The following is a 16,246-nucleotide window of genomic DNA, read 5'->3' as shown; positions in this document are numbered from 1 at the left end:
TAGTGCGTGCTATATAAGCAAGCATTACTTACTGATCAAACTAATCAACAGCAACACCCTAAAAACTAAAAGCCTGGCGGTTTGTCTTCACGGATAGGAAGGAGGTGCTGGAGGGATCGGGTTGTAGATCACAGGCACACTCGGAGAGCAACGGGACGCTCAAGAGAAAACGGGATGGGGACGGGGAGGAGAGACAGGAGGCCCCTGGAGCTACCTGCCTGGAAGAAAAATGGGCAGGATCACAGACTGAGAAAGAAGAGGGCTGGGAGAGTTTGGACTAAGCAGTTCTACCAACGGGTCGCATGTCTACGGATGCGAACGTCTATGGATCTCGACTGCTCCGTGAATCAGGAGCAACAGCGTCAGGCCTAAACGCCACCGCGGTTGTAACCAACCAACGGTCAACGTTTCGCTCCTCCGCCCCGGCCAGGTGCTAGCCGGCGCCCAGTCGGCCCTCAGGTCCTGGGGGGCGCGTGAGTCAAACGCCCGACTGCCCTGGATTCCAGACCTAAGACCCGCGCGCAGAGCCCGCCGCCCGCCGCCGCTTCCCACACAGCCCAGCCTTGCGAGGGCGCCCGCAGTCGGAGGCTGCTGTAACTGGCCCCTCGCGGCCCCCGTAGCCGGACCTTCGTTGCTATTGTCACCGCCTTTTCCTCCCTTCCCCCGGTTCCCTTTCACTTCCGGGGTTGCCCTGGATCCGCTGGTTCCGTAACAACATCCCGTTGGCTTACCTCAGGCGGCGGGACCTGTGCAGCCGCCGCCTGCCAGGAGCGCCGGCCGCCCGGGCCCGCGCCCTCCCCGGTCCAGACCGCCATGGCCACCAACCCGCAGCCTCAGCCGCCTCCTCCCGCGCCGCCGCCTCCCCCGCCGCAGCCGCAGCCGCCGCCGCCGCCGCCCGGCCCCGGGGCTGGCCCGGGCACGGGCGGGGCGGGCGGCGCGGGAGCCGGCGTCGGGGACCCGCAGCTCGTTGCCATGATCGTGAACCACCTCAAAAGTCAAGGGCTCTTCGATCAGTTCCGCAGGGACTGCCTGGCCGACGTGGACACCAAGGTTCGGGGCGCGAGGTGCTGCGGGCGTGCGGGGACAGGGGAGGACCCGCGGGCCGCCTTGATGGGCAGTCTTCCACATCCGTCGATGGGCCGGCGGCGCCTTGGCTTCCCCTGCCGAGGCCCCTCTGAGGCGCATCTCCCGCCGAGCTCCCTGTGCAGCCGCTTCCTCTCTGAGCTGCTGCTTTGTGCCCGGCACTGTGCAGGGCACGCTGTGTTCATTCATTCGCTTAGCCTTTCATTCGTTTAACAGACTAGCGTTAAGCACCTCCAACGTGCCAGGCACTGCTTAGGTGCTGGGAATGTAGAGGTGAGCAAGACGGAGTCACTGTTCTTTTGGAGACTCTTTTGGAAACATTAACGTTAACTGTGCTTTCATCTCTGATTCCCCCCCCCCCCGCCACGTTTACTTTGTATCCAAGTTATTTTTGCCTTCTCTCGAAGATTTCTGGCAAGGATCATATCTTTGTCCTTTGCAGAAATTACTAAGTGGTAATGAATCAAGTTATTTGCAGTGTGCATTGCTGGACTTTGTGAGGGGTGCAGGGGTGAAGAGGCAGAGCTGGGGAGATCAGGACTTTTGTTTCTACCGATGACTGATTTAGGTAGCTTAGGCCAAGTCACTTCTCTAAAGTGAGAAGGGAGGTGGGGTGAGGGGTGAGGAGCAGAGAAAACTGAGGAAAGGATGGAGGAGAGGGGGCAGCAGATAGTGAAGTGGAAGAAGGACTGGACAAAATAGTGAGTTCCGAAGAGTAAGTGGTAGAAGGGAAAGGTCAGCACGGTGGTTCCCTGTACAAAAAGAGTTAGGGGCTAGGAAGGGGAAGGGATTTTATACCAAATGTCAAAGTGAAAGGAGCATTAGCAGGAACAGGTGAACTTAGCTGGTTCTGCAAGGGATGAGTAGAGGACACCAGGAAGGAGCACTCAGTGAGGTGAATGGAAACCCAGTAGGGTCTGGAAGCAAGTGAAGCAGGAAGCTTCTGTTGGAAACAATTGTTTTCTTTTTTTTTTTCCTTAGGTCTGGTTTGGTTCACTGCTTTTAGAGTTTTGATGGGGTGAGGGTTTTCTCATAGTGTGTTCAGCTGTTCTAAAGAACCTCGTTTCTTTGAGAAAAATGCTTTGTGATGAACTGCGCACAATTCCTTTATCTTCTCTGGGAAAACCTTCCTGACATGTGGGAACATCTTCCCTTTTAAAAACTCTGGCCCACCTTGTAGACCAGAAATGGAATGTGCCTTTTTTGAGTTGTCAGAGTTTCAGCACCACAGAAAATTCAGTTTACTTGGGGATATTTATCTATGTAGGAAGTATCGATATGTAGTTTTCTCACTTTTAGAGAATATGCACAACCACCTTTTTGAAAATAATGCCTATTGCCCCTTCCTTCCTTCCTCCCTCCCTTCTTCCCTTCCTTCCTTTCAAAGGGCATGGCCAAGTAAATGTTACCCAACTAAATAAAGCTGGTTATTTGTATCCAGCAAGTAGAAATTTCACTTTGCTGTTCTCAGAAACCTACAAATCTGTGTGTTATTGTGTATGCAGATTGAAAATTTAATATGCTGGTGGTGGGGGCGAGGGGGCTGCAATGTCTAAGGCTCAACTTTTTCTTCATCCCCATCCCCACTGAGTGTTATTGCTGTATCTGTAATATCCCTGCCAGATCCTCTCAAAGTGGAGTCTTAAAACATTTCTTGGGCGGGAAGGAGGGAAGCTCAGGGCTTTGACAGTCTAATGAAAACTAGGGAAAATGCATATGTTCACATTAACATGCAGCCATAAGATCCAGCTAATGGTGAGGCTCCTCTGCTGTAGACTACCAGTTCCCAGACCCCTGGAGCAAGCTGAGAGGTTACAAAGCCGTTCTGACCCCTTTGCACTGAGTAGAGTATGAGGAGGGAAAATCAAGAGAGGCCCATCTTTCTGTCCCAGGCAGGGAGCTCACTGACCAAGTAAATATGGCACCTTTCACCCCAGGTGGTAAAGGCCAATTTTTGGATACTTTCTCAGTTATAAATGGCTCCTGGTCACTTATGATTATTGTCTATTTCTTTTTAGATTCAAAAGGAAAATAGAAGACAGAAGTATATAAGTTTATTCACCCAACAAATACTTATTATTTACCAGGCATTGTTTTAGGTGCCAGGGATATAGCCTTGAACACAAAGTGTCTGCTTATATGGAGCTTGAATCCCAGCAGAGAGAAACAGACAATAAATAATATGTGAGAGGTTCTTTGGAAGAAAGAAAGCAGGATGAGGGTGGAAAGGATTGCTGATGTGTTTTGAGTAAGTTGTTCAGGGAAGATTTCAATGAGATGACATTTGAGCCATAACTGAAGGAGCTGTCCAGCTATCAGGGCTGAGGGTTCCAGGTGGAGACCACAGCAAGTGTGGAAGGCCTAAAGCAGAACCTACTGAGGGAGAAAGTGACAGGAGGAGAGGTAGAATTGCCCCTCCCTCCCTCCCTCCCTTCACAGATCTGTCTGGCCTTGGAAGCCTTTGTAAGAGTTTGGCACTTACTGGAGCTGAGAAGCCACTGGCAGGAGTTGAGCAGAAGAAGGACATGATCTGACTTTCATTTTAGATAGCTTGACCTCGTATAATTATTAACAGTGTCCCCTTTGCACCCAGTCATGATCTGGTTTGGACAATAAATTAATATGGTTACCCTAATTTTAGAAGATTGGCACTAGCTGCACTGTGGAAAACAGACTTCAGATAAACAAGGTAGCTCAGGGAGGTCAGCAACAATAATCTAGAAAGGAGATGAGAATGCTCTGGACCAGAGTGGTAGCAGTGAAGCAGGAGGGAAGTGGTCAGGTTCTGGCTGTTTTTTGATGCTAATGCTGACAGGATTTGCTGATGGTTTTGGAAGAGGGGTGGAAGAGAAAGGGAGGAAGGAAGCAAGGAGGACATCAAGGCTTTTGACCCGGAGCACTGGAGAAGGAAGAAGAGATAGATAGCTATTCCCAGAAGAGTAATGGAATCTAAAATATTTCTCTAGTCACTAGGCTTTTAACCTAAAGTAGAACTTAGCAACCAGGAGAATTACCTGTTGTAGTTCAGATTGAAGCTTGTTTTGTGGGGCAACTAGAGTGCTAAATTTGTTGTGATATTTGATCCTAACTTTCTGAGATTTGGGAATACTGCAAAGAAGAATTATGTTTTAGAATCATTGGGGAGAAAATTAATTTTCATTCACACTGGTTTTGGATAAATGGAGAAGAACATGAAAAATATTCGTGAGACCATTTTTGGTAGGATTGAACATAGGTATTAGCAAAAGTCTGGAAATTGGAAGAGATGAAGGGGTGTCACAGAGGGATAAAATCTTTATCATCTGTGCTACCTAGATAGTTACCCAGTCATCTCACCTGACAATGACTTTTCAGTTGCTTATCTGCCTAGCAGTTGGAAAGGTGTGTGGAAACAAAGATTGAAAGAGTGGAAGGAACAGGCTTACATTTCAGTAGGGAGATAAATATTCCCCCTCTCCTCAAAATATAGTACAACACAAGAATTACTTGAATGACAGTATGTATAGGGGATAGTTGGTACGTGGGAGAAGGGCCACGGAAGCCTACCTTGGGTGTCAGGATGACTTCACAGACTTGGGTGAACTCCAAAAGTGAGAAATTTGCCAAATGGACAGGGAGAAAGAATGGTAGGTGTACAAGATTGAAGGCATGAGAACTTATCACTAGAGAATTAGCTTTGAAGGGTAAGGGAGCAAATAGCAGAAGACGAGGCTGTACAGTTTTGCTTAAAATCATTCGGAACACTCAAACTCATCTACGTTAAGAGCCACATAAAAGAAAGATATAAACAGCATGACGTGGGGGACAGCTTGGAGGAACGAAGCATGCAGTCCTGACTGAGTGGTCAAACATTCCTTCTAGGCAGCATCCTTTTAGGATGAGATGACATAGTATGCGTCCTCTCTCCTGCTTCCCTTATGTCAGGAGTGCTCAGCTCTAGCACAGCTGACATTTTGGGCTGGATAGTTCTTTGTGTGGGGGTCTGTCCTGTGCACTGTAGGATATTCAGCAGCATCCCTGCCCTCGACACTCTGGATGCCAGAAGCAACTCCCCTTAGCTGTGAGAATCAAAAATGTCTCCAGACGTTGCCTGATGTCCCCCCCCACCCCGGGAGGGAGGGGGGCAACAATTGCTTCCAGTTACGAACTGGTGACCTACATCAAACTTAATGCCTAGCTCCAGTGGTTGCCACTTCATAATTTCTCTTGAATCCATGTCTTTCAGCCTGTTTTTGCCACCCCAGCTCAGACCTTTATTATTGTAGTCATTGCATCCTTTCCTGAGTATATTTTGTGTCTGTTTACTCTTTCACCGTAGGAAGATTAAAAGCTTTATCAGAAAGCTTTTAATTTATCAGAAAGTTTTCATCAGAAAGCTCAGCTATCACATATCACTCTGCTTATATGTGTTGTGGGTTCCCGTTCTCTATCCCATAATTCCAGACTTCGTATACAGGTCCCCAGATCCTTCTAGGCCCTGGCCCCAAGCTCTGTCTCCAACTACATTTCTCTGCTTTTTTTTGTTTTTTTTATAGTCTCTTCTCCATCCAAATTGGATTTAACAATGTGGGGGGCTCCCTAATGCTCCTGACCCCACATTTTCTCACCTACTTGCTCTTATATTGTTGGGTGTACCTGCAAGGCCTGCCTTTCCTGGTCCCAGCTGCGTTGTGAAACTCAGGTGCCACATTCTCAATGAAGGCTTACTTTCTCTGCTCTTCTCCCTTTCTTTGCTCCAAATCATCTAACAGTAACACTTACTGGTATCTTATTTTCTAGTCCCTTGTCTGTAAATAGAAGGTATGTCTGTCTTCTTTGTATTCCTCATCTCCAAACATATTGTCTTAGACAAAATAAATGGTATTTGAATGACTCTGAAATTAACCCAAAGCAGGATTGTCATAAGCTGTGAAACTTCGTTGCCACATTGACACTGTAATCTAAGAAATGTTTAACACTGTTAAAGATACTCAAATTCCTGAGACTATCGATATGGTATAACAATGGAGATTTTTAACATTTATGTCTTTTTTCTTCTTTCTTTCTAGCCTGCCTATCAGAATCTGAGACAACGTGTTGACAACTTTGTTGCAAACCACTTAGCAACTCATACGTGGAGTCCGCACCTCAATAAGAACCAGCTAAGAAACAATATTCGACAGCAAGTGCTCAAGTAAGCCTCAGAATTGCAGAGTTTCTACAAGGGCTTGAGAATGTCACCATATACTTTGCCTGAAAGCAGAGACATTGTGCAGAAGTTTGTTCACCTGGTGATAATTTTGTCAAGTTTGGTGTGGCTACTTTATATTATGATACAGTGTGATTTTAGAGTAGGTGCTAATCACTTCACATTTCCCCCATAAATTTAACAGTCTGATTTCTCCTGTAGACCTTTGGAAATATTGAGGGAAGGGAATGACAGCGTGACTTCAAAAAAAAAAAACCCTCTAGATATGATATGAATAGATGGTTAATGCCAGATAGGTAAATATATCCTATACAGTTACATTCACAGTTATTCTCTTGGCCCTAAAAGAGCAGGGTTTATTATGCCTGATTTACAAATAAAGACGTTAAAGGTCACTGAGATTAAAACATTTTCCCCTGATTTGAGGCTGTGTCCTCTGTGTTCTAATATTGCCCCTCTCCTTTTCTTTTGTCTTTTTACTTGCGTTTTACTGTGATTTTACCTGTGCTTTTTAATGATGACATATCCAAAAAAGGTGGGAGAAGTGCATTTAGACATGTCGGAGTCATTTTTTGGTAAACATAAAGAGAGTGAAAAGCTGGAATGGTTAGAGGGACCTAAAAAAATCATATTTATACCCCCAGAAGCAGATTAACAATATTATCTTGTTCTTGAATATAAGTATTTGCCAAGACAAGAAGACTTGGACCCTCTCTCCCTGCTTCACACCCCAAAAACGTGACTACATTGTTTAAAAACTGCCTTAGTCTCCCTGCCTTGACAAATATTTACGAAATGTGGCTTTTAAACAGTTAGACAAATGTTTTTACAGCTGTTACATCTTTTATTTATTTATTTATTTATTTAATTTATTTTTGGCTGTGTTGGGTCTTCGTTGCTGCGCGTGGACTTTATCTAGTTGCGGCGAGCGGGGGTTACTCTTCCTTGCGACGTGCGGGCTTCTCATTGCGATGGCTTCTCTTGTTTCAGAGCACGGGCTTTAGGTGCATGGACTTCAGTAGTTGTGGCACACGTGCTCAGCTGCTCCACAGCTTGTGAGATCCTCCCAGACCAGGGATCAAATCCATGTCCCCTGCATTGGCAGGTGGACTCTTAACCACTGCTCCACCAGGGAAGTCCCTATAGCTGTTACCTCTTAATTCCCTCTTGTCCCTCAGGAACCTTGCACACCTACCTAGTGTGCTACTCCATTGATAGTTCCACCCACAGGAAGCCCCACAAATAAAACTTTACACTCTGACTCAAAGACCCATTTAGCCACAGGTAATACTAGATACTAGGAGCCTGGGGGCTCAGACTCTGTGTCCTAGTAAATAAGAGAAGAGGGAAATTTGACAATAGCTTTGTTGTCTGCATTTTAAAGGATGTTCAGGAACCTATAAAAGAATCCAGGTAAGATGAAAGATGCCATTAGAGGGCTGCATAATAATACCTTTTGGGAAAAAGTCAAAGCCTTTCCTGTTGGGTGGCAGGCCTGGGGTGGGGGTGGCTACTCACTTCCAGACCTTCAGGAGAACAATAACCAAAATAGTAGGGGGATGGGAGGCTAAGGGTGGGATGGGGGAGGGAAGCTTACTGACACTGTCCACACTTGCCCAGCACTGTCAGGCAACAATTTGCATATCTGCTTCCCTCTCTCAAAGGAAAACATTGCTTTAAAAGCGCAAGGGTAGAGTCTTGGATCCTTTTTTTTTTTTTCCATATATTGAGAGACTAAATGGAAGGCAAATTTCCTGGAATTTACTCCTTAGCATACAGAACCTATAAAGTAGAGAAGCAGTCATTTATTTTGTTCTTCAAAGGGAACTAAACTCAATCGTGCCCATGTAAAATCAAGCACTTAAAATTGTTGTTGTACCAATATAAGGCATTGTTTTCACAGAATCTTGTTTGGTGAGGGATTGCTGGACACATCAGTAGAGGGTTCTTGTGACTGTCAGCAATTAACACTAGAGCAGTCCACCTATGGGTGATGAGGACTCTCCTCTAGAGACGTTTTAGAACAGGGGAAATAGCTGTCTCTTGGGTAATATAGGCATTGCTCTTACTGGGATATCTGTATATTTTCTTCTAGCTCTGTTATTTATTTTTAATAGAACTGTTCTCTTATTTAAATTCCATTAGTAAATTTATGTCTCTTAAATAACATGTTAAAGTTTCTTAAAAGACTAGTTGTATCTAACTAATGGTATAAGGGATGGACTATCACCTATAAATACAATGTCAGACAGTTTTTTTACATATACTTTGAGAAATAGTTGACTCTTAGATTGAACCGTCTACAATTGCCATTTTTGTAGGACAAAATAGTCTAATATCAGCAGTTTTGGATGGTTCAGTTTAATAGCCAGTCTGCCAACTCAATAGGCAGAAAAAAGTTTTATTTTATTCTATTTATGCATTCGTTTATACAACAAAACCTAAAAATACTAGGGAGCTCAGAAATAATGACCTTAACTGTACAGTGTTTAAAAGGAAGACAAGGAAGTAGCTTTAACCAAGACAGTGCCAGCTGCTGGCATTTTGGCTTTGCCCTTGAACCTAGAAGTGTGACTTCTTCTTCCTCTGGTGAGGCAGCTCTGGCCACACCTCAGTGAAGTGAGCCCACGAAGAGCAATGTGGTTGCTAGCACTGGCTTCCGTTTTTGTTTTTCCTTTAACATCTTCATTGGAGTATAATTGCTTTACAATGCTGTGTTAGTTTCTGCTGTATAACAAAGTGAATCAGCTATGCATACACATTTTTAAGATCAGAGCTGACCTCTGAGTGAGAGTAGACTAAAGTACACCAGGGACCAGAACATAGGCATCAGGGAAAGAGACTGAAGCAGTAATTTGGAGGTGGGTGGGTTTTATTTTTTATTTTGTGCCTTTGTGCTTGTGCCTTAAATCAAAACATTTTTCAGATTGCTTGTCATTGCTTCTTTTCCACCTGCTACATTTTAAAGACACCTCTAAGATGTAACGACAATGTTTTCAGGATTTGCTTTTTTTTTGTTTTTTGTATTATATCTTAGAACTTTAGAAAGCAGGTTACCTACTTTGGGCAGTGTTGACTCATTTTTCTCTATGGCCCACATAAGTGGAATTATAGTATCCCAGGCCTGCGAGGTGCCTCAGGAAATGAAAATCACAGCCATCCTGCACTCCAGACAGCGCTGCACTCAGAAATAGCATTGCAAAGTATAAGGAGAGACACCTCACCCACTATGCAGGGAGAGCCTGAGGCCTCGGAGCTGCAGAAGACCAGCACCCCACTCTCCCAACTCTATCCAGGGAACTGTGACTCCTCAAGTTCTTTGTTAGAAAGGGACAAGGTGGAAGTGTGTTTCTTCAGATAAATTCATGTCATCTTATTTTGCTCAGACACCTTTGTGATTTTCTGCACGTTTCAGACTTTACTGTGCCTTTTGCCCTTCTGTCTCTTATGTATGATATTTCTTTGTGCACTTTCTTCCCCTTCTCTTCTCTGGAAATCAAGCTTTCCTTAGGAAAGCTTTCGCAAATAATCTCAGACATAGCTAATAATAATAATATCCTACTTTTTTCCTACAGTGTATGGTGTGTTCTAGTGCCTATCATGTTGTATTTTGTTTGTGTCTCTCTCTCCCACCAGAACAGGGACCAGATCTGATTTGTAGTGGCCCAGTGGCTAGCATGGTGCCTGTTGTGTAGATGCCACTCGTAACATAATTGTTGAATGAATACATCATTTAGTTTTTATAGCAAGAAGATAATAAAAAGAAGGCCAGAAATCTTAAGTTTTATTTTTGTTCTTTTAAAGTTTTTTTTCTTTTTATTTTCCTTTTTTGTAAGTTTGGTAAAATTATACTTTGTTTATATTCTTCAGTTTTCCTGGAGGCTCTAATACTTACAAGAGGCATACATTTTTCTGGTAAAAAAAAAAAAAGAGGTTGCAGAATCCATAGATTTATTTTATACCCAGAGCTCAGCTTTAATGACCATTTATTCCTATCACTAAATGATCACTAAGGTCATTTAGTGAGATAAGCCATGGGCATGATTGAGGTAAGATAAGCATCACCTACAAGCCTGGTCTTTAGGTAATGTGCTGTGTCTAGTTCTAAGGGTATTTTGTTTTGTTTTTGTTCTGTCTGCCTTAGTATTGCCACTGGTGACACAGTGGTGGGGAGTTTACATATTTTTTTGCAGTATGATGTATTAAATGCCACTGTATTGTGAAACGTATTTTCTTTTGTGTATTCTTTCCGTATATTCCAAGTGAATGGATTGGAGGCAATTTAAGGTTGAACATATATGTAATAGATATGGCTTTACTTAAAAGTAATTAATGCAAATAATGTAGTATTATCTTTTTCACCTTTCTGTAAATTACCCTGTGTTTCAGATCAGGAATGTTGGAGTCTGGTATTGACAGAATTATTTCTCAGGTTGTGGATCCAAAGATTAACCACACATTCAGACCTCAAGTGGAGAAAGCTGTGCATGAGTTTTTGGCCACGCTAAATCACAAAGAGGAAACAGGTGGCAGCACAGCCCCCGATGATGAGAAACCAGACTCTTCCATCGTTACACAAGGTGCTTTGCTTTTACTCTTGGTCAGTTCCATTGCTTTCATTCTTGAACTGAGTATCAAGTTAGGGGTATTTAGTTCTTTAAAACATTTATCTATTTGGCTACTCTAGTGAAATTATATTTATTTTAATTATTACCCAGATTCTTCAACTGGCATAACATTTTTTTTTTAATGATGAGCATTTTAGTAATGTACTGTGTGTGTGTGTGTGTGTGTGTGTGTGTGTGTGTGTGTGTGTGTGTGTGTTTCAATAGAGGGGATAATTAAAATAATTAGAAAACACATCCTTTTTCTGAGAACTAGACTAGTATCACATTTGCTGGTGCCTTTCCTAATATACTGTATTACAGAGGTAGAGAATTTAGAAGGTGTTAAGTACTAGCACCAGTACCTGAAAGTCTAAAGGTGATGTGTCATGTGAAGATGACAGTGGCAAGTGGCCTTGATTCAGCAGAGGGGTTTACCTTCTGCATAAATTTATTCTAAAACATGTCTTTACCTCGAAGGTGTCCCTGCCCCTGGGGCCAGTGCGAATGTGGCCAGTGATGCCATGTCAATCTTGGAAACCATCACTTCTCTTAACCAAGAAGCTAGTGCTGCCAGGGCTTCGACAGAAATGTCAAATGCAAAGACCAGTGAGAGAATATCCAAAAAACTCCCATCTCAGCCAAGCACTGAGACTACTGTTGAGAAAGAGAGAACTTCAGAGGACACGGCTGATAAAGAAAAATCTACACCTGACTCTGCAGGGGAAGGACAGGAAACAGTCCCTAAGTCTGAAGAATTTAGTGATCTCCCTTGTCCAGTTGAAGAAATTAAAAATCACATAAAAGAAAGTAATAGTTCAGTTCTGCTAAATAAGGATGTTCAACAAGAAAGCAGTGACCAAAAAAATAAATCAACAGACAAAGGTGAAAAGAAGCCAGATAGCAATGAAAAGGGAGAAAGAAAGAAAGAAAAGAAGGAAAAGACTGAAAAGAAATTTGATCACTCAAAGAGGAGTGAAGATGTCCAAAAAGTAAAAGATGAAAAACAAGCAAAGGATAAAGAAGTAGAGTGTTCAAAACTTCCCTCAGAAAAAAACAATAATAAAGCTAAAACCAGCGAAGGGACCAAAGAAGGTAAAAATTTGGAAAAATCAACAACAGTTTAAGGAACAATGAGTGTCCATTGGGGGCACATCAGATTTGCTTTCAAATTTTAATAAAATGTATTTGATATGTGTGTTTTAAAAGCCTGAAAACTCATACCCTCTTTGCTAAAAGATGAGCAATAAACATTTGTATATTTCTTTCCTATACTAATTTACCAATTCACAAAGTAAATGAACAGAGAAGTTCTAAACCTTATTTTGTAACTCGTAATTTATTCATATACATTATTCCAAGCAACTTAATTCATAGTCTTTAAAATATTACATAGTAAATATTTCAGTTCCTTACTTAAAATTTCCTTTGTTTATATCATTCAGACCATGAATTACGAGTTTCATTAATTTTACAGGATAATTTGCCTTTGTATTTTCTGCAAACAACTGTACCTTATTTGATATTGGTTACTAATGGTGAGGGATTATTTCTGAAGTTGAAGTTCTTTGACAGTATTTAAACCAGAAAAATTTAAATGTAATTTAGGAATTGGGTGCTGTGTGTATTCTTATATAACAAGATGATTTATTTTCTGTTATATTTCCTTCTTGAAGATTTCTCTTTGATAGATTCTGATGTGGATGGACTTACAGACATCACAGTTAGCTCTGTCCACACCAGTGACCTTTCATCTTTTGAAGAAGACACTGAGGAGGAAGTTGTAATGTCTGATAGCATGGAAGAAGGAGAGATTACATCAGATGGTAAAGCATTTTACTTAATAATGCCTTTGTGAAGCTTCGCATTGAGCAGTATTTGTATATTCAGATGGCTGTATCATGAAAGGCAGTGTGGTACAGCGGCAAGAGCACGGGACTTTATAGGTGGAAGATTTGTTCCTGAGTCCCAGCTCCGAGGTTGTCTGTCTGAGCAAGCTTGGTAAGTTATTAAACCTCAACAAGCCTAGGTTTTCTATCTCTTAACTCCATTCCCTAGGATTATTATAAAAGATGTGATCTTGTATGAATTTGCCATGTGTCAGTGGCACAGTCCACAAGACTGCCCTCATGTTTGACACCAATTGCAAATTCGGAGTCCCCAAGACCACCTTTAGTTTTGGTAATTCACTAGAAGGACTCACAGAACTCATTGAAAGTTGTTAAATTCATAGTTATGGTTTATTACAGCTAAGAGACACATTAAAATCAGCCAAGGGAAGAGGCACATAGCCTATAGAGTCTGGCAAAGTTCAAACACAGAGCTTCCACTTGTCCTTTATTTTTTTATTTTATTTTATTGAAGTATAGTTGATTTACAATGTTGTGTTAATTTCTACTACACAGCAAAGTGATTCAGTTATACATACATATACATTCTTTTTCATATTCCTTTCCATTATGGTTTATCACAGGATATATTTTTTTAACATTTTATTTTATATTGGAGTATAGTTGATTAACAATGCTGTGTTAGTTTCAGGTATACAACAAAGTGATTCAGTTATACATGTATCTATTCTGTTTTGAATTCTTTTCCCAATTAGGTTGTTACAGAATATTGAACAGAGTTCCCTGTGCTATACAGTAGGTCCTTGTTGGTTATCCATTTTAAATATAGCAGTGTGTACATGGAAATCCCAAACTCCCTAAGTATTCCTCCTTCCCCATTCTTCCCCCCTTGGTAAGCATAAGTTCCTTCTCTAAGTCTGCAAGTCTGTTTCTGTTTTGTAAATAAGTTCATTTGTATCATTTTTTTTTTTTTTAGATTCTGCATATAAGCAATATCATACTATATTTCTCTTTCTCTGTCTGACTTACTTCGCTCAGTATGACAATCTCTAGGTCCATCCATGTTGCTGCAAATGGCATTATTTCATTCTATTTAATGGCTGAGTAATAATCCATTGTATATATGTACCACATCTTCTTTATCCATTCTTCTGTTAATGGACATTTAGTTTGCTTCCATGTCTCGGCTATTGTAAACAGCGCTGCAATGAACGTTGGGGGTGCATGTATCCTTCCAGACCATGTTTTTGTACAGGTATATGCCCAGGAGTGGGATTGCAGGATCATATGCTAGCTCTGTTTTTAGTTTCTTAGGGAACCTCCATACTGTTCTCCAGAGTGGCTGCATCAGTTTATATTCCCACCAACAGTGTGGGAGGGTTTCCTTCTCTCCACACCCTCTTCAACATTTATTGTTTGTGGATTTTTTGATGATGGCCTGGTTATGTGAGGTAATATCTCATTGTAGTTTTGATTTGCATTTCTCTAATAATTAGTGCTGTTGAATATCTTTTCATGTGCCTCTTGGCCATCTGTATGTCTTCTTTGGAGAAATATCTATTTAGGTCTTCTGCCCATTTGTCGATTGGGTTGTTTGTTTTGATGATATTAAGCTGCATGAGCTGATTGTAAATTTTGGAGGCAGATCCCTTGTCAGTCACATCATTTGCAAATATTTTCTTGAAATCTCTGATTGTCTTTTCATTTTGTTTGTGGTTTCCTTTGCTGTGCAAAAGCTCTTAAGTTTAATTAGGTCCCATTTATTTATTTTTGTTTTTATTTCCATTACTCTGGGAGATGGATTGAAAAAGATATTGCTGTGATTTATGTCAGAGAGTGTTCTGCCTGTGTTTTCCTCTAAGAGTTTTGCAGTGTCCAGTCTCACATTTAGGTCTTTAATCCATTCTGAGTTTATTTTTGTGTATGGTGTTAAAAGACTGTTATAATTTCATTTTTTTTACATGTAGCTGTCCAGTTTTCCCAGCACCACTTATTGAAGAGACTGTCTTTCCTCCATTGTATAGTCTTACCTCTTTTATTATAGATTAATTGACCATAGGTGCATGGGTTTATCTCTGGGCTTTCTATCCTGTTCCATTGATCTATAGTTCTATTTTTGTGTCAGTACCATACTGTTCCGATGACTAGAGCTTTGTAGTATAGTCTGAAGTCAGGGTGCCTGATTCTTCCAGTTCCGATTTTCTTTCTCAAGATTGCTTTGGCTGTTCGGGGTCTCTTGTGTCTCCATACATATTTTAAGATTGTTTGTTTTAGTTCTGTGAAAAATGCTATTGGTAATTTGATAGGGATTGCATTGAATCTGTAGATTGCCTTGGGTAGTATAGTCATTTTGACAATAATGATTCTCCCGATCCAAGAATGTGGTATATCTTTCCGTCTGTTTGTGTCATCTTTGATTTCTTTCATCAGCATCTTACAGTTTTCGGAGTACAGGTCTTTTGTCTCCTTAAGTAGGTTTATTTCTACATATATTATTCTTTTTGATGTGATGTTAAGTGGGATTGTTTCTTGAATTTCTCTTTCTGACCTTTTGTTGTTAGTGTATAGAAATGCAAGAGATTTCTGTGTATTAATTTTGTAGCCTGCGACTTTACCAAATTCATTGATGAGCTCTAGTAGATTTCTGGTAGCGTCTTTAGGATTTTATACATATAGTATCATATCATCTGCAGACAGTGACAGTTTAACTTCTTCTTTTCCAATTTGGGTTCCTTTTATTTATTTATTTATTTTCTGATTGCCATAGCTAGGATTTCCGAAACTGTTGAATAAAAGTGGCGAAAGCGGACATCCTTGTCTTGTTCCTGATCTTAGAGGAAATGCTTTTAGCTTTTTACCACTAAAAGCTAAAGTGGGATCCTGCAATCCCACTTTTTACCGCTGAGTATGATGTTAGGTTTATGTATATGGCTTTTATTATGTTGAAGTATGTTCCGTCTGTGCCCACTTTCTGGAGAGTTTTTTATCATAAATGGGTGTTGAATTTTGTCAAAAGCTTTTTCTGCATCTATTAAGATGATCATATGGTTTTTACTCTTCAATTTGTTCTTGTATCACATTGATTGATTTACGGATATTAAAAACTCCTTGTATCCCTGGAAGGAATCCTACTTGATCATGGTGTGTGATCCTTTTAATGTACTGTTAGATTCAGATTGCTAGTATTTTGAGGATTTTTATTATGTTCATCAGTGATATTGGCCTGTAATTTTTCTTTTTTTGTGATATCTTTGTCTGGTTTTGGTATCAGGGTGATGGTGGCCTCATACAATGAGTTTGGGCATTTCCTCCATCTGCAATTTTTTGGAACAATTTCAGAAAGATAGGTGTTAGCTCTTTTCTAAATGTTTCAAAGAATTCACCTGTGAAGCTATCTGGTCTTGGACTTTTGTTTGTTGGGAGTTTTTTTTATCACAGTTTCAATTTGAGTACTTGTGGTCAGTCTGTTCATGTTTCCTATTTCTTCCTGGTCAGTCTCGGAAGATTGTACCTTTCTAGGA

The 16,246-nt window shown here is 41.2% G+C and overlaps 1 protein-coding gene across 4 annotated transcripts in view; it reads left to right on the top strand.

The window, feature by feature from the left end:
- Positions 1 to 696: 696 nt before the first annotated feature.
- The window catches only part of BOD1L1 (biorientation of chromosomes in cell division 1 like 1), a 56,184-nt gene continuing 40,634 nt past the window's right edge, over positions 697 to 16,246 (top strand). For all 4 annotated transcript variants that reach the window (XR_013827903.1, XR_013827904.1, XM_079919078.1 and 1 more), the window contains exons 1-5: positions 697 to 1,050; positions 6,132 to 6,256; positions 10,661 to 10,851; positions 11,356 to 11,970; positions 12,552 to 12,701. Coding sequence is in view for 2 of the 4 variants with exons in the window: in XM_079919078.1 (XP_079775204.1) it covers positions 814 to 1,050; positions 6,132 to 6,256; positions 10,661 to 10,851; positions 11,356 to 11,970; positions 12,552 to 12,701 (1,318 nt within the window). In the remaining 2 variants the exon portion in view is untranslated. The remainder of the gene's footprint in view (positions 1,051 to 6,131; positions 6,257 to 10,660; positions 10,852 to 11,355; positions 11,971 to 12,551; positions 12,702 to 16,246) is intronic.

This window comes from Stenella coeruleoalba (assembly GCF_951394435.1).
Source record: "Stenella coeruleoalba genome assembly, chromosome: 4".
Lineage (NCBI taxonomy): Eukaryota > Metazoa > Chordata > Mammalia > Artiodactyla > Delphinidae > Stenella > Stenella coeruleoalba.
The sequence above is the reverse complement of the archived record's forward strand: the minus strand, read 5'-3'. Positions and strand labels throughout refer to the sequence as shown.